General features: G+C 47.3%; 1 protein-coding gene and 1 pseudogene across 3 annotated transcripts in view; both read left to right on the top strand.

Annotated features, from left to right (window-relative positions):
* Positions 1 to 3,059: 3,059 nt before the first annotated feature.
* The window catches only part of KIAA1549 (KIAA1549 ortholog), a 132,842-nt gene continuing 112,525 nt past the window's right edge, over positions 3,060 to 23,376 (top strand). For all 3 annotated transcript variants that reach the window (XR_010729452.1, XM_066262393.1, XM_066262394.1), the window contains exon 1: positions 3,060 to 3,323. Coding sequence is in view for 2 of the 3 variants with exons in the window: in XM_066262393.1 (XP_066118490.1) it covers positions 3,179 to 3,323 (145 nt within the window). In the remaining variant the exon portion in view is untranslated. The remainder of the gene's footprint in view (positions 3,324 to 23,376) is intronic.
* On the top strand, positions 22,332 to 22,415 carry LOC136327794 (small nucleolar RNA U3; annotated as a pseudogene).

The following is a 23,376-nucleotide window of genomic DNA, read 5'->3' as shown; positions in this document are numbered from 1 at the left end:
CATCGTTATTTTTTTAAGCTTATTGTTTTCACAAGGTGGTCAGCTCTTTGGAAAAAAACAAAACAAAAATGTAGCGAATTAATCTTGCTCATCACTCAGCACCTTGCTCTGTGGGACACTTAGCCGCCATCAGTAAATATTTTGTAAATGTATACTCTGTTCTGGCCTCTTTGTTTTGTGCAGTTGCTGCCTCTGCCTGGAACCCCCTACCCCAGATGTCCCCGTGGCTCACTGTCACCCTGTTAGAATGACATATATAGTCACTTATTTGTTTATTGACCATCTCCTCTCACTAGAATGTAAACTTCAGGAAGAAAGGCTTTTTTTTTTGTCAGCTGTTGTATCCACAATGCCCAAGGCAGTGCCTAGCATATAGTAAGTGCCCAGAAAATACTCCTTGAGTTTTAACGAATAAACTTTATGGACCTCTATCTTATTTTGTATAATCCTCGTAACAGCCCCCAGCAGGCAAGGTGGGCATCATCAAGCCCATTATCGGATCATCCTCAGAATCCTGGAGTTCTGAGCAGGACTATGGCCGCTGAGTTGTCACAGGACTATGGGGCTTGTTTCACCTTCTCTCCCCACATTGTGCCCTTTGCTTCGCTCCTGTGCGCTTCCTGTGCTGCTCTCATTCCTACCCGCATGTCCATGTTCCACCATTTCCCTGAAGACAGTTACTCCTCGGGACCAGACACACCAGATGTTGACCCACCCTTTGGGAGGAAAAGGCCACATGGGCCCTAGAAGTGAACCTGGGACATAGTGGGCAGGGGATTTTGGGCTCCTGGTGGGGTATCCCCTTGGCCTCTCAGACTCCTTGCACTGCAGGAAGGGTACAGAGGGAGGAGGCCCAGAGTGGGGTCCTTGTAAACTAAGCTTCTTTTATATCCCCCCAACCCCAGCTGACAGGTCATAGTAGGTGCTCAGAAGTGTTTGCTAGTATGAATTCCCTCAGGCCTTGACTTAATCCCCTCGCATATTAGACAAATGTGTGGAAGTGTGTGTATACACGTGTGGGGGCATGCATGTGCACATGCACACACACACACACACACTCCACCTATAACACTCAGTCCAGCTTGCACTTCCAAGTCACACAATTTCCAGCTGAAACTGTGAGAGCCCAGGGAGACATTTATCTAAACACTGAGGCAGAATGCTCTCTATCCTAACAGAAGTAATAGTTTTATGCCTTCAGGGCTCAGGACTGAGACCCTAGGGACCTCACTTTCCTGAGAAAGTTAGTGACCTTGAGTCATTTCTATTATCCCAAAGTTGCAATTTTTATTTCCCAATGATGTCAAGTTCTTCTTAATGGCTGAGTAAACATTTCATTTCCTTGAATGGCCTGAGAATTGAGAGGGGGCCTCCTTTTTTTGACACCCTGGGGTCTAGCATAGGTAGGTACTTAGTGGAGGCTGGGACCAAATCCAAAAGGTTAAACCTCTTCCCTGGGCAGGTAGATGCCCAGGTTCAGATCAACAAATGTATAATGAGGGTTTACTGGTTTTATAGAGAATCCTAAACAGGAAGACAGCAGCTTTGAACTTCATATTAATTTCATTGGAGAGGTACAGCATACTTTCATAGAAGATAAAATAACGGGAGAAGACAATTTCTGAATTACTCTGAGGCAGCAGTTTGTGGTCAAGTGAAGTTTTTACACAATGAGTTCAGAGGATGAAGAAAAGTGTGAATAAGAGGTCCCAGATCCAGGGCCATGATATCCAGGTAGCAGATGTGCTGGGACAGGCAGGGGAGTCGTGGCTAAGAATAGGGACTGTATATGATGTGGAGGCATAATAAAGTATAAATTAGGGACGTCAACAAAAGCTATCTTTAACATGCACTCTCAGAACATGTTATCTTCCTTGAAATGAACAGGTAGGTGCTTATAGGAGAAGGCCCGGAGCTCATTCTGAGCAGGGGTATTTTATTACCCCCCTAGATGGGTTGCGCTGCAAGGCTGGGCCTCTAGGGAGACTGGACTGGCACAACGTGAATCCTTTTGCCAATGGAGATGATTCACATTTTTCATGTCCACCCTAGTTTTCCGGGCAGGAAGAGCGTCCCAGCTCACACTTTTAGTACCCTTGCTCAGTGCACTGCAACGGGATGCAAAGGTTCAGAATTGCCAATTCCATGTGGCAAGACCTTTAAACCTCAGAGCATATTCAGAGTTAGACACCCTGGCACAAGCAGGTACCTGACAACCGCTAACTCCCTCACTGTCCTAATTTCCCAGTGACCTCTAACCCCCAAATGCTAATCCTCTGACATTCCCCCAATCTCGGCCACCCCCCAAGGGCGCTGCTTCTCCTAAAAGGGCCTGTACAGTCTCTCCAGCTGCACTTCAATTTGGTTCACCAGGCGCCTTCTGAAGGCCTACTACGTGCGGAGTGTGCGGGCCTCCCGGGCCGGGAGCGTCCTGTCCCAATGATCTGGCAGGATGCAGAACCTCTGGACCGGAGAAAGGGTGGGTCGAGCTGCGTGCGCGCTTTTCTCACCCCTCTACTGCCCGTCAGGCTCCCGGGGGAGAGCCCGACCTTTCCTCCGCTTTGTCCCCTCCGCAGCCCCCAGCCTGTCCCACAAACACAGGCGCCGCGCTCCCACCTGCTGCCCGGCACACCATCGAGCAGCGCGAAGCCCGGCACCGGAGGAGAAGCGAGAGGCCCGGCGCGCTCGGGCCGGCCAGGTTTTTCGGTCCTGACCCTTCCCGCGGGCCTCCTTCCCTCTCTCCGGGCGCCCCCGGAGGTGGGAGCCGGCGTGAGGTGCGGGCCACCTCCCGGGGGAGGACCCGGTCCCGGCCCGCGCCGCGCAGTCCCGGCGCATCCGCGCCCGCCGCCCGGCCACCCCGCAGGCAGGCAGGCAGGCAGGCGCCCGATCGGCCGGGAGGTGGTGCTCGCCTCCCCGCGCCCGGGCCCGCGCGTTGCCGGGCAGCGGCTCCGAGGCTCCGAAGGGGGCGGAGCGGCGAGGCCGGCGTGCGGCTGGCGGCCCCAGTCCGCGGTTCCGGCCCCCGGCCCGCCCCCGCCTCGCCGGCCTCCCTCCGCGCCGGTGCGCGGCGCCCCGTCCCAGCCGCAGCGGCCGCCTCCGGGTCTGAGAGCGCCCAGCCGCGAGGCCGGGCCGGGCGCCGCCGGGACTGCCGGGGGCGCGGCGCCGACGCCGAGGCGCGGCCATGGACGGGCAGACCCGCGCCGGGGTCGCGCTGGTCCCGGGACCGAGCGGCCACGGGCCTTCCGCCCGCCGCCGCCGCCGCCCGGGGCTGCTGCTCCCCGGCCTCTGGCTGCTGCTGCTGGCCCGGCCGACCTCGTGCGCCCCAGGTAAGCACCGCGGAGACCCTCGGGCCGCCGCCGCGACCCTGCCTGCCTTTATTGCTGCTATTTTCAAAATCCTGCTTCCTTCGCCCATCCTCTTTTATTCTCCACCGCTCCCTCGCCCTCCTTTCTTGAGATGCTTTTACATTTCTTCTCGGGCCCAGCATATAAAGGCACGGAGAAAAGAAAAGAAAAGAAAAGGAGAAAGCAAGCGGATTGTGGCCAACCTTGTCAATGATCTGCAAAGCTATCCTGTTATCCTCGGAGCCCGAGGCGGGTCTGGTGGCTTCTTCATCTCAGAATATGCCTTCCCCCCCCCCCCGTGCAGAATGGAGGCAGTGGAATTGTATTTGTGCATGGCCGTTATCAATATGGTGTATCAAATATTTGGGAATACTTTATTGTCCATTAGAAGGAGGACATTCGGCGTGTGTGTTCTTTAAAACGGCATTGCATTACTCTGAGGAGCCCTGCCTCCCCCAGATGCAGGGAGACTGGCGGTGTCCCCCAGTGCACCAGGACACAAAGAACATTCAAAGAATATCTCTTGGAAAGCGCCCTGGCCATGGGTCTTTCCAGGGAACCAGCTATTGCTTTTACTTCTGCAAAGGCATTGGTACAATAGACTGTGAAAATATTGTGATTCTTAAGTGTCAGGGCATGAAAGGAGTCAGGGTTGTTTTTTATAATAGATGCTGTTTACTGATGGTTCGTCAGCATGGAATTAAGAGGCATGATTTATGAAGGAGTATGTGGGCGGATTTTGTTGAGGAAGTGATTTAATTCATATTGCTTCTCTGAGATGTTTATTTGTCCACCCTGGGCATGCACACACAGGATGGTGTGGAAACCATCTCTGAGCCAATAGGCTGGAAGCCAGTGGTTGCCCCTGGCACACACACGCTTGACCACTTTGAGGGCAAAGAGAGAAAGGTGGAATGAATGAGCAGCTCTAGGTGGGCACCAAGCTAAAGCCAAAAGCCATGGAAGCTACTCCAAATCCTCCCTTCTCTTGGGAGGAGGGCTAAAGGACTGCCAATTGGTTTTGGAAGGAAATGGGACACACTTGAAGGTGTCCCTTGAACTGCACTGCTGGAATTATAACTAGTGTCATGTAGGGGACGGTCCAGTAGAAGCCCAGGAAGGGACTCCAGGGATCATAGAATGCAACCACCCCTTTCATTGAAGAGGAAACTGACAAAGAGAAGTGACTTGCTCAAGGTCACAGGCTAGTCATTACTTTTCAGTTCACCCTGCTGCCCTGACCCATACACATCTGAGACCTCCACAAAGATTTCCCATAGCTGGACGGAACCCTGCCGCAGAAAGCCACACCAGATTGGGAGTGTGTGTGACGAAATGGGTCTCTTTCCTGCACTATACCAAGCATGCAAACAACTTCACCTAGCGTAGTGCCTCGGGACTCAGTTCTGCTCCCTGTGTGTTCTAGCCCCGTGTGTCCAGAGAACAGGGGAGACCCTGGATTTCTGTGGGAAGAGTTGATTATGAAGACTGCCCTTGGCTTTAGTCAACCAAGACAGCCCACCTGATACTAATGGACTCATCCACTACAGGACAGGCAGACTAATTATTTCTGTTTACCAAGTCCTGCCTGTGTTCCAAGCGCTACATTTGATATACAAGTTCAGTCTCCTGTGGGTTAGGCATCATTGCACCCATTTTATAGATGAGGAAACTAAGGCTGCAGTTTTAGTGATCTGTAAACTCTATGCATTTATCCTCTGTACAGCTTCCCCATGTGAATGTGGCCATCTGGATATAGTGCAGATGTGTAGGACATAAGCCATTCTTTTGATAAATCTTATCAGTAGTGGAGCTGTTTGTTCTGTCCCTCCATAACTTTCTCTTTGGAAGCCCATTCTTGTTTCCCCTCAACTCACAATACAATTACAGGCAGATCCCTGTTTTATTGCACTTCACGGGTGTTGTGTTTTTTACTAATTGAAGGCAAGGCCCCCACTAGCAAAAAGATTATGACTGGCTTTATTATGGTGGTCTGGAACCAACCAAAGCCATAGTATCTCTGAGGTATGCTTGTGTTCAACCTGGAGATGTGAAATTATGTCCACTCTAGAGCAGACATCGTGGAAGCAGAGGCTTCATCCTTTCACTGATTTGTGCATTGGGTAATCGACTAGGAAGCAGCTGTTCTTAAGGATCCAATTGGAAACACAAAGCTGTGAGCAAGCAAGCGCAGCCCCCTGTGCCGACTGTTCACCGGCAAGAAAGGCAGTGAGTGAAAGCATTGCAGGGAAGAAGACCTGTCAAAAGTGGCCCCTGAAGCCTGACCTGTGGTGGCGCAGTGGATAAAGTGTCGACCTGGAAACGCTGAGGTCGCCGGTTCGAAACCCTGGGCTTGCCTGGTCAAGGCACATATGGGAGTTGATGCTTCCAGCTCCTCCCCCCTTCTCTCTGTCTCTCCTCTCTCTCTCTCTCTGTCTGTCTCTCCCTCTCCTCTCTAAAATGAATAAATAAAAAATAAAAAAAAGTGGCCCCTGAGCCACTTTTTTTTTTTTTTTTTACAGAGACAGAGAGAGGGATAGATAGGAACAGACAGACAGGAATGGAGAGAGATGAGAAGCATCAATCATCAGTTTTTCGTTGGAACACCTTAGTTGTTCATTGATTGCTTTCTCATATGTGCCTGGACCACAGGCTTTCAGCAGACCAAGTGACCCCTTGCTCGAGCCAGCGACCTTGGGACCACGCTGGTGAGCTTTGATCAAACCAGATGAGCCCACGCTCAAGCTGGTGACCTCAGGGTCTCAAACCTGGGTCCTCTGTATCCCAGTCTAATGCTCTATCCACTGCGCCACCTCCTGGTCAGGCCCTGATCCACTTCTTGAAGGCTATGGGGAGTGATATTGGTGAAGGGTGGCTCCTTAGTGCATGGTGAGTGGCAGTTGATCCTGGGAAGAGGTTGCATGTCAGTTGTTCAGCCCTAGTCTCCTCTCTGTGCCACTAGGACCCTCTGGCTCCCAGTCCTGAGTGTTATATTTTCACCATCAGTGTGGGGAGGAGGGAGGCTTTGCTGAACTTGACATAGTGGTTCTTATTCTAAAGAGTAAGTGGTACTAGTCGGAAAATGGTATGTCTTAATCCTGTTTTGGATATCCTGAGTTAGACACCAGTCCCTTCTGTGGCTGTGTGAAAACTACCTCCTCCACCAGGAGATTTCTCTTTCCTTGTTAACTTTTGTTAAGTGGAGTCCACCCTCCAGTTGGTCCCCTTATTTGTCTTAAATGTCTATGTTTTATTGATTCTTTGTCTATCTCCATTTCATTTGGCATTTTGAATGTGTCCTTTTAAGTTTGTTTAAACATTTATAAGTTTGGTCTTGACTGTTCACTGTTGTGGAAACAATTTGTAATACTTTGGACTTGCTTTTGAATGTTGTGTTTTTATGAGATCCTACACCCACAATGTAAGAAGAAAGAATTGTGTCCATTTCTTTCTATTTCTTTTATATATGGGGATGTCTTTCTCAAAATAATAGCTTTATGAAAACACTTGGCAAAGAATTGGAAAATTACTGGAAGGTATAGAAAACAGGTACCCATACTCCCACAACCCATAGATAACACTAAATAGTTTTATCTTTTCTTTGTTAACATTAAAAAGAAAAATTGAATTACATGCACAATTGAATTTACTTTTTTCTCCTCAGTATTGACGTATGCATTTTTTTCTTTATTAATTGTTTGAAAACAATGTTTTTCATCCTAATAATTACCTAATTATTTTTTTATTATTTCCAGCCTTTTTTTTTTTTTTTTTTTTGGCTGTTATAAACAATGCTGTGGTGAATAGCTATGTAGATAAAGCTTTGTCTATATTTGTGTGTGTGTGTTTTAAGTATACATTCCTGGAAGGGAAATTAGAAGGTAACAAATCTAAGGCCCACCAGGCTGGATCTGTGAGTGTTTTGGTCAGTGTAGTGGGGGCCTAATGGGTGCTCAGTAAGTGGTTGTTGAATCAATCAGCTTTTTATATGAAGCTGTAAAGCTGAAATTAACCCTTGCAGTTTATGTGGTAGCCTGATTTATATCACTGTCACTGGCACTGAATGTTATTTTAAAAATCTGTGTTATATAAATTTGTAATACATTGCTTTAATTATTTTTTAAATTTTATTTATTGATTTATGGGGAGTGGGGAGCGAGAAGTATCAACTCATAGTTGCTTCACTTTAGTTGTTCATTGGTTGCTTTCATGTGTACCTTGACTGGGCAAGCCCAGGATTTCAAACCAGCAACCTCAGCGTTCCAGGTCAACAATCTATGTACTGCGCCACCACAGTTTAGGCCACATTGCTTTAATTTATTATGAGTTGAATATATATATTTTTATTTTGTGTTTGCATTACATGGGTTTTCTCTCTGTTTTTGCTCGTGTATCTGTTGTGGTATATATGTTTAAATCTTTCTATGTTGTGAACTACAACCATTTATTTTCTCCTACGTGTTACATTTTCCCTTTCCAATGGTGTTTTAAAAATTTTTTATAGCATTTTGAAATTCAGAAGTTTTTAGGTTATTTTGATTAGCATGTTGGCCGTTTTGTTTTTCTATCTGTGCTTCTTTTTTTCATTGCATTTATGCTGATGGAGGGTGAAGTTTTTTGTGTGTTTTTTTTTGTATTTTTCTGAAGCTGGAAACGGGGAGGCAGTCAGACAGACTCCCGCATGCGCCCGACCGGGATCCACCTGGCATGCCCACCAGGGGGCGATGCTCTGCCCATCCAGGGCGTCGCTCTGTCGCTACCAGAGCCACTCTAGCGCCTGCGGCAGAGGCCAAGGAGCCATCCCCAGCGCCCAGGCCATCTTTTGCTCTAATGGAACCTCGGCTGCGGGCTGCAGGTGGGGAAGAGAGAGACAGAGGAAGGAGAGGGGGAGGGGTGGAGAAGCAGATGTGCGCCTCTCCTGTGTGCCCCTGGCCAGGAATCGAACCCGGCACTTCAGCACGCCAGGCCGACGCTCTACCACTGAGCCAACCGGCCAGGGCCGGAGGGTGAAGTTTTAATCTGCTATCTTATTAGCCATTTTGAGGTGAATATTTGTTACACTTTTTGAGTGGTTTAGTGTCCTATAAACAAAGACTAAGATAAATGTTTCAAAAGTGTGATCCTTTGCCCTTCTGCATCAACAACTTGGGTGTGGGGGTTGCTTATTAAGAATTTAGATTTCTGGGGCTCTCCTTTGACCCACATTTGAATTTTTGGTTGGGGTGCCTGGGGATCTTCATTTTTAACAAGTTCACAGCTGATTTTAAGGCAAGTTAAACTTTGGAGCCACTGATCTAGATATTATAAATCCAGTAACTGAAAAGTTAATAGATTTTGAACATTAGAACAATTGACTTAAAATCGTGGCATTGAAACGGTGTTTTTGTTCTATCTTGTTTCTTTGGTTTTCTTTGGGTTGGGATAGAGACTTCATTTTAAGTCTCACTTCGTTCCCTTGGGAACAGCTGTTGCAGTTTTTGTCAGGAAATACCTCACTTAATCCTGAAAACAGAGCCCAGCCAGGGTGTTGTTGAAAGTCGCCAGGGACCCTGGAGCCACAGGTGTTCTCTCCGTGCCCTGGGTGCTAGAGACAGCTAATTACTGTAATTATACTCACCCTAGGTTGGTTTTCCCAGATAGGGAGATTCTGTTCTCACTGATATAATTTGTTGCCAAGTTGTGACCACCCACCTTCCTCTGCAGTGCTGTAAGTCACAGGATCTCGCTTTCACATGCCTGGGCAGCACAGTTTGTCTGAAAGCACGCTGAACCGTGAGCTAGCAAACCTGTGCGTGCTCTTTCTTGCGGGTAACTGACTTTGTGACTGGTGACCACGGACAGGTTACCTTACCCTGGGTTTTTTTATTGGTGTAGGAAGGGGTCACCGTGATGATCTGAGTTCTCTGCAGCTCTTGCCTTTCAAGCCCACATGTTGGTTACCTTGGAATGTGCTTGGTTACAGACAGTAAGTATCCTGTGTCTATCGAAGGCAGTTCACTCTCACCATTGCGTTTTATTCTTTTTAATAAACCCTCCACTAGTCTCTCCTCTTGCATCTCCACCTCCAAGATACCTACTTTGATCTCTTTATATTTATTGATTTGTTTTTTCAGACAGAGAGAGTCAGAGAGAGGGACAGGTAGGGACAGACAGACAGGAACGGAGAGAGATGAGAAGCATCAATCATCAGTTTTTCTTTGCGACACCTCAGTTGTTCATTGATTGCTTTCTCATATGTGCCTTGACGGTGGGCCTTCAGCAGACCGAGTAACTCCTTGCTCAAGCCAGTGACCTTGGGTCCAAGCTGGGGAGCTTTGCTCAAACCAGATGAGCCCACGCTCAAGCTGGTGACCTCGGGGTCTCGAACCTGGGTCCTCTGCATCCCAGTCTGATGCTCTATCCACTGCGCCACAGCCTGGTCAGGCAATTTTTTTTTTTAAAGAGAGACAGACAGACATCAATTTGTTGCTCCACTTAATTATGTTCCTCTGTTGATTCTTTTTTTTTAAAATGTACTTTGTTGTGTAAAGGTACCACAGCTTTTTTTTTTAAGATTTTATTTATTTATTTATTTATTTAGAGACAGAGAGAGGGATAGATAGGGACAGACAGACAGGAACACAAGAGAGATGAGAAGCATCAATCATCAGTTTTTCATTGCGATACCTTAGTTGTTCATTGATTGCTTTCTCATATGTGCCTTGACCACGGGCCTTCAGCAGACCAAATAACCCCTTGCTTGAGCCAGTGACCTTGGGTCCAAGCTGGTGAGCTTTTTGCTCAAGCCAGATGAGCACGTGCTCAAGCTGGCGACCTCGGAGTCTCGAACCTGGGTCCTCCACATCCCAGTCCAACGCTCTATCCACTGCGCCACCGCCTGGTCAGGCCCTCTGTTGATTCTTTTATGTGCCCTGATCAGGGATCAAACCAACAACATTGGCATATTGGAATGATGCTCTAACCAACTGAGCTACCTAGCCCGGACCTGTTCTCTCTGAAATTTTTTCTTTGTCTCTTCCTTTTCCCCCCATCTTGCTTGGTGGTGCTGTGGCGTGGAGCTTCAGGCATTGCTTTTCATTTGTGAAAATCTGACCTTGCTCCTGAAAGTGTGGTTCACACCCCTGCAGCATCATTGCCATCTGGGAACTTGTTACAAATGCAGATAGATCCTGAGGCCCCACCCTGGCCTTCTGAATCAGAATCGGCATTCCACAAGGCCGTCAGGTGATTTTGCACACACTTGTGAAGTGTGAGAAGCACTGGGCTAAGAGGGAATGCCTCCTGTTCCAGTCTTCTGGGAGTGAGTGGTGTTGGATCACAGGAGCCTGAGTCAGCCCAACTGCTCTGGAACCTATCCAGGACTGCGGAGCCCTTGGGATGCACCTACCTTTGGGATGGACTGCATCTCTGTGAATAGTGTTTAGGAGCGCTCTTCCACTTCACCAGAAAACTGCAGAACAGAACAGTTTTCTAGATCTGCCCTGATTCATAACTCACTCATTCATTATGGACATTTGGCTGGATGTTGCGATATTGAAATACAGGTAGTCCACGGATTACAAACAAGATAGGTTCTGTAGGTTTGTTCTTAGGTTGGATTTGTATGTAAGTTGGAACAGGCACATCTATCTGTTAAATACAACTTAAATGTTTCTCTTAACATTGTAGTTTATTTTTACTTTTCTGTGTATATAAATACTTAAACATTTTCAAACCTGCAGAACCAATCTTGTTCGTTACCCAGGGACCGACTGTACTACCATACCAGCTGCTAAGTAGCTGCTATATTGAGCATCCCCCTGTCTGCCTGAAGTCCTTGGGCCTTCATGCCCTCCCTCTGGATTCTTCTCTTAGGATCATTCCCCGTCCCCCAACCTTCCCACAATCTAGCAGCTGAAGTGTTAATGCTCAGCTAGAGGAACCTCAGGACTCTGCTTTAAGCAGCAGCCCTTCCGATTGGTCAGTGCACATGCCCACCTGTTGTATACTGTATTAAGTATCCAGTATCTTCCCCCCTCCATCTCTCCCTGCTTCCCTCCCTCCATCCCACGCTGGGTACAAACTATTCAAAATGTTGGTGCTGAGAGGGGGGCCAACAAGAGAGGGAAATGATGTTATTTGAAGAGCTCGCTTGCTCTACCCTCCTCAGATCCAGGGCCAGCGGCGGAGACACATCATTTTTCAGCCCCAGGGCATGCTTCATGGAGACAGACCAGCCGCTGTCTGTCGGAGGCCCAGCTTCCTCTTTGGGAGGTGCTGTGTTTGTTCCTGCGGTGAAGTAAGGCATTGAGTTAGGGGACAGTAAAAGGGGGAGTGGTGGCGTAGGGCCACCTGAGCAGGTGAGTTAACAGACAGGAATAAGCCGGTAGGGGTGGGGTTGGAGGAGACAGGTAGGTATTGCTGGAGAGGGAGGCGAGGAGGGCAGGGGAGGAGTCTCTCAGGGATTCGGACGGGATGGGACCAGGGTAAGAGAGAAGGAATTCCTTTTAGAGAGGAGCAAGGCAGAATTAGGAGGCTGGATCTGGAGGCAGGGGCTCTGAGCAGCAGGTGACTTCATGGAGAGAGTAGGTGAGACCATCGTCTGAGAGGAGCTGAAGTGTGAGGTGGGGTTGGGGGCTTGAGAAAATACAGCTGGTATCTGGAGGAAATTGCGAAGAGTAGACTGAACCAGTTGCTTCTCTGGCAGTCCTGGGTGGCCTGAGCCTTGTGGGGAAATGAGCAGGTGACAGTGGTCCTAGGTCCTGCTGGGGTGAGGGTGTCTAGACGGGAGGTCAGGGGCTTTGAAGGCTCCTCCTCCTGGTTGGCAAGTAGTTCACAGTCCCCTGGAGTCACTTGGAAACTCTCCTTGCTTCTTTCTTTGATCCCTTGTCTCCTGTGGGGCCTGTGGAAGGAACCCCCCATCACTACTGTTTTGGGTGATAGGATTCACTGGGGAGCCAGACTGACTGCAGGGCTGCTTTAAACACTGGGTGACAACTCCTGGGAAGCTTTCAAAGGGGGGGGGGAGCCTCCAGCGTACAAAACAAACCGTCTTCCGAAGCCAGCTTCTAGGGGGGAACTTGGGCAAAGCCCAGGAGACAGGTATGAACTGGTGGGAAGTTGCTGGGCCTTTGCTACTGCAGGTGTGGCCCAAGGACAAGCAGCATCAGTACCGCTTGTTGGGAAGGCAGACTGTCAGGCCCCGCCCCAGACTCTCCCTTTGAAGAGTATCTGCTGGTGATCTGTGTGCACACTTGGCCGGCCTAGGTGTCTCATTGAGGTTGGGTGCATTTCGAAGATTTTTGGTTGTTACCTAATTAGTGGGGAGAAAAATTCAACCTAAATTTCAGGGTGATTGGGGAAATGGAGAGGAGCAGCAGCAGTGGGTTCTGGGCTGAGCTAGTGTCCGGCTGGGTGCGTAGCCTGAGCGCCTCTGGAAGCCTTTGTCCCGTCGTCTTCGGCTTCCTTGCACGGATCTCAGCGGGAGTCAGGGAGGGGGAGTGACAGCCAAGGATTTCAGAAGCATCTGGAGCTAGTGGAAGCACACAGGTGTCAAAACGGAGGTGGAAGCAACCCAAGTGTCCATCAGCCAATGCATAGGTGGACAAAATGTGGTATATACATACAATGGGACTATTAATCCTTCTTAGAAAAGAGAGAAATCTTGACACAGGCTTGACACCATGAACCTTTGCATCATGCTGAGTGAAAGAAGCCAGTCACAAAAGGACACACAATGTATGAGTCCACTTAGATGAGGTGCCAAGAGTCATCAGAATCATGGGGACAGACAGGAGAATGGTGGTTGGAAGGGGCCAGGGGGAGGCGGGAGGCGGGAGGCGGAAGTGAAGTGCGTGTTTAATGGGCGCAGAGTTTCAGTTTTGCAAGATGAGCAGAGTTGGCTGCACAGCAATGTGAATATACTTAACACTACTTACTGTAGATTTAGAAATGGGTGATAGGGTAACTTTGTTATGTGTTTTTTTTAAAAACCACAATTATTAACAAAAAAACCCCCAAAACCCAAAGTGAGGCTGAGTGGGCACTAGCTGGTAGGTTAGTAGGAGTGAGCAGTGGTCAGAGCTGGGAGCCGCAGTGCTCTGGGGCTGGGCAGGGGCATACAACAGACAGGTTGGGAACAGGCGGGCTGGGGCAGGTGACAGCTTGGGAAAGAAGGGCGATGGGCACGTGCTAGGTCTGGGTGGTGGTAACTGTGGCGAGTTGAGGGGAGCAAGTCAGCGGCTGGTGGCTAGGACAGTCACTTGCTCTGTGGCACCAACAAGGATCTACAGGTGTCAGGACTGTTTCACCTCTCACCTGACCTCGCCTTCCTTGCGTTGGTAGGCGTTCTTTTTCCTGGACAGTCATTTGATGGAAGATGGGATGGGGGACAGGGCTCGGGAAGAGGAGTCTTTGGAACGGGTTGAAAATTTCAGCCTGGGCCTGGAGAGAGTCTCAGGAATTAAAAAATAAAAATCAGATTCTTCTTCCTAGCTCTTGACATTTGGCTTTGAAATATTTTTGTGCATTTTTGGGATTACAATAGCTTTATTGTTCCCCCCCTCCCCCGATTATAAAAGTGATATGTGTTCATTGCAATAATTTGTACTTACTGTTCCCTCTGCCTAGAACATTCTTATCTCAGATATTATCTACATGGGTTACTAGGCTGCTTCCTTCAGGTCTCTGCCCACGTTTCCCATATTCAGAGAGGCCTTCTCTACCCATGGTTTTTTTTTTTTTTTTTTTTTTTTTTTTTTTAAAAACAACCTCCTCCGTAATTCCTTGCTCCTGACTCTGCCTTTTTTTTCTCCATGGTGCCTGTCACCATCTTATGTATGTTTCTGTTTATTCTGTCTCCGTCCACCAGACAGAAACCTCCACCAGGGCGGAATTTACCTGTTTTGTTGCGTTTTGTGTGTGTGTTTGTCCCACCGATCTTGCGCGCGTGCGTACTCTGTGCCAGCACTGTGCATGGGCTCTTGGGATGCGTCTCTGAATAAAGTCAACCGTATGGTATGTTTCTAGGTGATATATTCCATGAAGCAAAGGAGTAGATAAAAGGCTTTGAGGGTCAGGAACTGAGGTTTTAACCAGGATTGTATTAGTTTGCTGGGCTGCCATAATGAAGTGACACAAACTGAATGCCTTAAACAATAGAAGCTTATTGCCACACGGTTCTGGAGGCTAGGAGTTCCGGATCAAGGTCAAGGGGCCATGCTCCCTCTACAGGTGCCAGGGAAGGGTCTCTTCCAGGCCCCTCTCCTGGCAGTCCTTGGCTTGTGGCCCCGTAATTGCTGTCTTCACGTGGCATTCTCCAGGGGTGCGTGTCTGTGTTCAAATTTCCCCTTTTTATAAGGAGAGTCATGTTGGAGTAGGGTCCACCCTACTTCAGTATGACCTCATCTAAACTGCTTACATCTGCAGTGATCCTGTTTCCAAATAAGGTCACATTCTGAGGTACTGAGAGGTAGGACTTCAACTTAGGAATTCTGGAGAGTGGTGGCATGGTATAACCCTTAACAGTGACATTTACTCTAAAGATTAAAGGAGGCCAGAGGGCAGCCATGCAAGGTTTGGGGAGATAGTGTTCCCAGCAAATGAAATAGCCAGTGTAGAGGCAGCAGTATGCCTGGTGTTGGGGGATAGAGAGGGGACCAGTGTGCCCAAAAGAGAGAAGGTGGGGGTGGGGGAGTGGGGGCAACAGGAGCAAAAGTGTGAGAAGAAGTGGGTGCTGGGGGGTGGAGCATCTGGGGCCACCAGAAGGACTTTGGCATTACTCCAGGTAATGTGGGAAGCAGTCGGAGGGTTTAGAGCAGAGGAGTGACTTGGGGAGGCTTGAGATGTAAAATTCATCACACATTAAACAAACTTAAATGCTACAAAAAGATGTAAGGTGGCAAGTGAAAATCGCAGCGTTCAGAGATAAACACTATGCTGTTGGAGCGTTTCTCCACGCAGATCTTTCCCCCTGCACCATATAAGTGTGTGTGTGTGTGTGTGCGTGCACACACACACACACACACACATACACACACAAACACATACATATGCAAAGTAACGGTCTCATAGATACTCCATACGTTTGCCAACTTGCTTTTTTTCACTTTGCACTTTATCATAGAATCTTCGCCTTGCCAGCAAGCCTCGCTGCACTGCATGGCTTTATTGGATGCTGTGGATTTTCCATACTTTAACCAGTTCCCTGCCGATGGAGAATTATACTGCTTTCAGCTTTTGCTGTGATTAAAAAAAACAAAACAAAATTACTGCGAGGATCTTTGTACATCTATCTTCACATGCCTTTCTAATTATTTCCTTAGGATACATTCCCAGAAATGGAACTGCTGGACTAGGGAGTATTCATGTATTCAATTTTGATACATATTGCCAAATTGCTCTCTAGAAAGTCTGAAGCAATTGACATTCATTCTCTCTAGTAATGAATCAGTGTCCTCCCTAATGTAGGCTGTTACAAATTGTTATTGTCTTTGCCAAATTCATAGGTGAGGGGAAAAAAAAAACCTCTTAGATTGTTAATTGGCATTGGAGTCCCCTTTGCTGTCCTTTCTCTGGTTTTCTCCAGAAATCTCAGAGCTGCCCTGGGAATAATTATTCAACAGTTACAGAGTGCTAGCCATGTGCCAAACATCGTGCTAGGCATAGTGTATCTTGTTTAATCTATACAACAACTCAGCTGTTATTACTTTACCCCCATTTTTCAGATGAGGAAAATAAAGATTAGACTGCAGAGGTCTCCAAACTTTTTACACAGGGGGCCAGTTCACTGTCCCTCAGACCATTGGAGGGCTGCCAAATACAGTGGTCCTCTCACTGACCACCAATGAAAGAGGTGCCCCTTCCAGAAGTGCAGTGGGGGCTGGATAAATGGCCTCAGGGGGCCGCATTGCGGCCCGCGGGCCATAGTTTGGGGACGCCTGGATTAGAGAGTTTCACTGACTTGCTCAAGGTCTCACAGATAGTAGGAGTCCTTGTTACAAGAGGATGGGCATGTGCATCCTCTGGCCAGGGTGTCCTTTGCTCAGGGTCTATGTTTAAGAATGACTCTATGGCCTGACCTGTGGTGGCGCAGTGGATCAAGTGTCGACCTGGAATGCTGAGGTCGCCGGTTCGAAACCCTGGGCTTGCCTGGTCAGGCACATATGGGAGTTGATGCTTCCTGCTCCCCTCCACCCATCTCTAAAATGAGTAAATAAAATCTTAAAAAAAATATATTAAAAAAAAAAAAAAAAGAATGACTCTATGATCTCTGCCATTGAAGTCCCCACTCACAGGTTTTGCTTGCTTGCTGGAGTGAACTCTGTGGACAGGGAGCCGCAGTCGAGTCACCTGTGGCCCCTGGCCAGCCCCCTGCCCGAGTCAGAAGTCCTGGTTGGAAAAAGGCACACCCAAACACCGGCACATAGAAGGGACTCACCAAATATTGATTAAAAGAATCAGACTTTTAAAAGCTAAAGCATTGTATGGAGGTGCCATTTTCTCTCATTTCATCAGATGAAAATAATAAAAATTTAAAAATAAAAAATGTCAGGATGTTAAAATATATCTTACGGATCCATATCCCACATCCTCCAGTGCAGAGGATAATATTTTTTTATACCGAACTTGCTTACTGCACTTCCTCTCTTATCATGTCCTGGATCATATTCTTGTGGTTTTGATACTATTTCTACTTTGTTTTGACTATGTTATTGGCCTGTGGTTTGTTTCTGACAGCAAAATGTGTGGTTGTAATGCATCCTCTTGGTTAATAAATTGGTGTATTCCACTGGGTTAAAATCAATTTCTCATTAAGTTGGAAATTTTGGTGGGAGGAACCTGATGCCTTAAAAATAACTACCTTGTTCAAAATCCAAACAATGCGCCGAGCTGTTCTACTTCCATTGTTTTTTTGTTTTTTTTTTTGTATTTTTCCGAAGCTGGAAACGGGGAGGCAGTCAGACAGACTCCTGCACGCGCCCGACCGGGATCCACCCGGCATGCCCACCAGGGGGCGATGCTCTGCCCATCTTGGGGTGTCGCCCTGCCACAATCAGAGCCATTCTAGCACCTGAGGCAGAGGCCACAGAGCCATCCTCAGCACCCAGGCAAACCTTGCTCCAGTGGAGCCTTGGCTGTGGGAGGGAAAGAGAGAGACAGAGAGGAAGGAGAGGGGGAGGGGTGGAGAAGCAGATGGGCGCTTCTCCTGTGTGCCCTGGCCTGGAATCGAACCCGGGACTCCTGCATGCCGCTTGAGCCTTTTCGCTTTTTATAAAACGCAGTGTATGAATGCTGTCCGTTCTTGCTTGGATCTGGTGTTAAAGATTAACCTAAATAATTTCTAGAAATCTTAGACCTGAAACTGTTCATCACAGTTTGTATTGATTTTTACTCACTGACAACCTTCAAGTTCCCATGCTCCCTCTTCTGATTCAGACTTCAGCTCCCCACGAGAGGAAAACAATACATATGACAGAATGTGTATTTTATCAGTGAGGACAAGCTAGGTGTACTGCAGATGCAACCCTCGAATCTCAGTGGATTTCAATTGTGATTTCTGACTTTGCCATGCTGATCTTTCCCTTTAGTCTCCTTCCTGTGCCTTTTGAATTTTGTCTGGTTCTGGAATTTTTGGATCTTATGTTTTCTCCTTACATCTTTGTCTTGGATTTTCCAGTGCCAGAATGCTTGCCTGCTGGTAGACCAGTTGTATGGTGGTCTCACTCATTCATGCATGCGTGCATGATTCAGCTAATTTTTTTTTTGCAACAGAGACAGAGAGAGGGACAGATAGGGACAGACAGGAAGGGAGAGAGATGAGAAGCATCAATTCTTTTTTATTTATTTTTGTATTTTTCTGAAGTGAGTGAGAAGCGGGAGGCAGAGAGACAGACTCCTGCATGTGCCTGACCAGGATCCACTTGGCAAGCCCACCAGAGGGTGATGATCTGCCCATCTGGGCCATTGCTTTTTGCAACTGGAGCAATTCTAGTGCCTGAGGTGGAGACCATGGAGCCATCCTCAGCGTCTGGGCCAACTTTGCTCCAATGGAGCCTTGGCTGCGGAAGGGGAAGAGAGAGACAGAGAGGAAAGAAAGGGGGAAGGGTGGAGAAGCAGATGGGCGCATCTCCTGTGTGCCCTGGCTGGGAATCGAACCTGGGACTTCCACACGCTGGGCTGACATTCTACCACTGAGCCAACCGGCCAGGGCTGAAGCGTCAATTCTTTGTTGTGGTACCTTGGTTGTTCATTGATTGCTTTCTCATATGTGCCTTGACTGGGAGGCTGCAGCAGACTGAGTGACCCCTTGCTTGAGCCAGCAACCTTGGGTTCAAGCTGGAGAGCCTTGCTCAAATCAGATGAGCCTGCGTTCAAGCTAGAGACCTCGGGGTCCGAACCTGGATCCTCTGCATCCCAGTTCAACACTTTATCCACTGTGCTACTGCTTGCTCAGGCTAGCTGACATTTTTGAGCGTTCACTGGCATATGCTTAATGTCATGGTAGATGTCGTGATACCAAGGTAAATGTGACAGTCAGTCGTGGCCCTCAGGGAACTCAGTGCAGTAGGAGAGATAGTCCTATACATGAATTACATGAATAACTATCCAACAATGTGCTAAGTGCTATAATAGAGGGTTGCAGTGGTGATAACAAAGCAGGCAGTAACTGGTGGTAAATATCGGATCGAGGAACTGTATGGGAAATTTTAAGATAGAATGCAGTATGGAGCATTCTTCTAGTGCTGAAGAGTAGCATTGTTTCAGTTGTCATTGCTGTATAACAAACAAATCAGCCCCAAATTGAGTGACTTAAAACAGTAGGATATATTATTTCTTGTGAGTCTATGGATTAGACATTTGGACAGGGCTCAGCTGGGAGAGTCTTCTGCTCAATGTAGCCTTGACTGAGGTTACTCACTTGGCTGTATGTGATTGGCATAGAGACTGGGCTGTCAGGTCCAAGAGGGTTTCACTCATGTGTCTAGTATCGGGTGCTCTTACACAAACCCTCCCTCTCTCTTCCTTAATCCATAGTGGCCTCAGGGGAGTAGGACTTCATATTTGTCTGCAGCCTTCCAAGAGGGATGATGCAGAAGCAGCCAGTTATTTAAGATCCTAGGCTCAAAGTTCCCTAAAGAAGCAACCAGAATATTGCCTCTGCTGCATTCTGTTGGTCAGAGCAAGTCACAAGTCCAGCGTAGATTTGGGGGGTGGGAGGGAATAGGAGCTACCCCATTGGGGGATGAAAAAGCATATACTTATGAATTGATGGTAGTCATCTTTGGACATTACACAAGGGCAAAATGACTGAGGATAATGGAGAAAAAGGTACGTTTACCAAAGCTATGTCTCAAAGGAGACAGGCATAAATGCTAAGAACAGCAGGCATTATAATAGCTAAATAACATTTAAAATGCACTTTCATATACCCCTCAACATGTATTAATTGCATTAATTTATTTAATCCTGACAACAACCCTATGAGGTACAATTATTAACTCCATTTTATAGATGAGAAAACCAGTGTACAAAGAGATGAAGAAACTTTCCTTGGGTCACACAGCTATTAAATGGGGAAGGGGTTCAAACTCCATGGCATCCTTGGACAGGAAGAATGGCACCTCTTTCACTGAGACAGTGTGAACAAGGTATAGATGGGTACAGGTGAGGGGTGGGAGGATGATGCCGTTGAGGCAGTTAATATCCAATCACCTCTTTTTTCTTCTAATGGTGGTATGGTCATCACTTAAGTGCACTGATGTGGGGCAGGTTGGGCTCTGTGAAAAAAAATAGTGGTTTATAATTGTAGTATCCGTGGAGCATAGCAGAAGGGGTAGAGCAGGAAGCTAGAAGGGAATTGTTGAGTGGTCCAGGGCCCATGGAGGGGAGGACCACTCATGTGTAACGGCATCCTCCATGGTCTTATGGGGGTTTCTGCAGCAGGGTTTGTCAGGTAGAAGAGGTGTATCACGGGGCTGGTCCCAAAGTGGATCTTTCAGCCCATGTTTAGAGTCTAGTGGATCCATTTTCTATCCAGCTGCTGTGAATGCCTCAGTCTCACAGGATTTCCCCAATAGCTCTCAAAAAGCAGCATTCCATCCTAGATTTGAAGAGAAGAGTGCCAAGTGTCGCCCTGCCTTGACCCTACAAATGCTTTATCACCTTTAATTGGGAGCCTATTGAAGGGACCCTTCAATTGCTGAATGTCAAGTCTTGACTGCCCCTAGGACCACTTAGAATGGGATTTTATTTTATTCACCCATTGTGCTCCCTGCAGAGACTCAATTCTTCTTGATGGGATAAAGGATGTGGACAATGACGGTCACCTGAATTGAAGTGAGGGGCAGATGGCTCCTGTTCTTCAGGCTCTGCTGATGGCCCGCCAGGATCCTGTCTGTCCACAAAACTGCACAGGGAGAGGTTACGAGGGCGTCGAGGGAGAGGCTGCATTTTGGGTCTCATTTATCCTTTTTAATTGCCCCTGGTGGGTGGGGTCTACAGTTTCCCAGAACTCTTATCACATATGTTCTTGGAGACTTTGAGTCGCAGGAGGACATCCTAAACAGTTGATCTCTCTGGAAACTCCAGATGGCACCGCCACATGTCTTTCTAGAGCACCTTAGAAAGCATCTCTTAAAAAAGCGCATTCACTATGGAAGGCTCCAGATGCACTCCTGTGCAGGCCTGCTGTTGCAGTTTGGGCTGCAGCCTGGGTGTCTGACAGGGTCTGCCTTTTGCTGGTGTTGGCTATATATCAGTGTATATAGACACATCATTTGCATTATTTCTTAAGCCACAAATCTCCAGGGGCTAAATTCTGTTTCTCCTGGTCCCCAGGGGCCCAATCAGCCTTTGACCAATTGAAGTTGAGACACCACTAATTCCTGCTCTGACTGACCCTATCTTGGATTAACTTTTATGGTGTCAGCTGAACCTTCTAACCAGACCAGGTTTCACCCATGTCAAGGGACAAGCAGTCTCCTTTGTCTTTGTCCTCTAGTCCTGGGATCTGACCTGATACCACATGGCTGTGACTTGTTGGAGTTGAAAATTGTTAGTCTTTGAGACTGGTGTTTAAAGAAGGGTCCTATCTGATCCATGAGCACAGTTCCCTAGACACTGTCCTGTGGTCATCACAAGTGAGCTTGTTCTCATACCCTTTGACCTATTAGTTCAGCTCTCAGGAATTTACCAACTCTTTGACAGTAAAATTTACATATACTTACTGTAAAGCCAGTAGCCATGGCCACCATCACAGGTGCTTGGCCCATGCAGGTTCAAATTTGATTCGAACAGAGGGTAATGAAACAACAGAACCAAGAACTGGTGGGCCATTACCTTTAATTCTAGCTTGCACCCAGCGGGCCAGTCAAGGAGGACATCCTAAACCCACTCATTCAGGGCTCACAAAGCTGCTGACTTATCTGAGTTTCCTGGAATCAAAGGTTTCTAGCTCACCAGCCTTATTCACCTCTGCTCCCCATCTCCTTCTCTCTGCACAAACTCTGCACTAACTGGCTTCTCCTTCAGCATTCTGCCATCTTGGCTGTTTCTCCTCTCCTCCACGTGGGCTTACTCTGCTCTCCTACAGCATAGACTCCTCCTAGAACGTAATCACTCTTCCTTTTAAAACCTTTTGGCGTGCAAGTCCTCCCCCAACACACATTAATATAATCATGCCCATCCCAAGCAAGAAGGGCAACTAATGTTATCACCTCGGCAACGAGCTTCCACATGGGCAGCGCCATCTTTAACAAAGTAAGCATAATATATTTTATCTGCCCAACACAAAGAGATTTCTTAATAGAAGCTCTAATTGAGAAAAAAATGTTTCTAATTTAACTAGAAATATCTTTTTCACTTTTATTTTTTCCCATTACAGTTGACATTCAATATTATGTTTCAGGTATACAACAAGGTAGTTAGGCATTTTTATAACTTTTGATGTGATTCCCCCCAATAAGTATAGTATCCACCTGGCCCCATATGTAGTTATTACAATATTATTGAAAGGCTGTACTTTCAGGGATCATTTCTGTAGTTCGTTACAATATTATTGACTATATTCCCTATATTTTATTTTACATCTGCAGGACTATTCTACAACTACCAGTTTGTACCTCTTAATCCCTTCACCTCCTTTACCCAGGCCCCAGGCTCCTCCCACCTTAAATAACTCTTATTTTGCAACCAAACTTTCAAGCCATACTTCATGCTAAAATAATTGATAGCCAACATCAGGGTCGAAAACGATCTAACAGTGCTTATTACACTGTCTCCATTTGTAGAATCTGGGTTCTAATTTCAGGCTTTTCACGGGAAATAACTATAAAGACCCTTTGCCCTGTGCAGTTGGGGCCCCCCACCTTAAAGCCCTTCTACCTTTTCCCCAGAAGGGGCACCCCATTAGAGCCATCCATTTATTCTCCAAAGCCCAACACAGTGTCTGTACCAGTCAATGAGTGAATGAATGAGTGAGCAAATTGGTACTTTTTCTAGTTGTTTATGGTCATGGTATCTGCTGGTCTTTCAGTTCTGATGGTTGGTTTACTGTCAGGAGGGGAAGAACGAACACACACCAGGTTTTTAGAATACTATTAAGATTGTTGAAAAACCTATGCATTATGAATTTTGGCCATAGTGCAAAAAGAAATACATATTTTTCTTTCTTTCTTTTTTTTTTTTTACATAGAGATAGACAGGGACAGACAGGAACGGAGAGAGAGAGATGAGAGGCATCAATCGTTAGTTTTTCGTTGCGCGTTGCAACTTCTTAGTTGTTCATTGATTGCTTTCTCATATGTGCCTTGACCGCGGACCCTCAGCAGACCGAGTAACCCCTTGCTGGAGCCAGGGACCTTGAGTCCAAGCTGGTGAGCTTTTCTTTTTGCTCAAGCCAGATGAGCCCGCGCTCAAGCTGGTGAGCTCGGGGTCTCGAACCTGGGTCCTTCCGCATCCCAGTCTGACGCTCTATCCACTGCACCACCACCTGGTCAGGCAAAATACGTATTTTTCTAATAGTATAACCTGTACACCTGCCTGGACAGGAACTGTA

The sequence above is a fragment of the Saccopteryx bilineata genome, chromosome 2 (assembly GCF_036850765.1).
Source record: "Saccopteryx bilineata isolate mSacBil1 chromosome 2, mSacBil1_pri_phased_curated, whole genome shotgun sequence".
Taxonomy (NCBI): domain Eukaryota; kingdom Metazoa; phylum Chordata; class Mammalia; order Chiroptera; family Emballonuridae; genus Saccopteryx; species Saccopteryx bilineata.
This window is presented reverse-complemented; position numbering and strand designations above follow the sequence as displayed.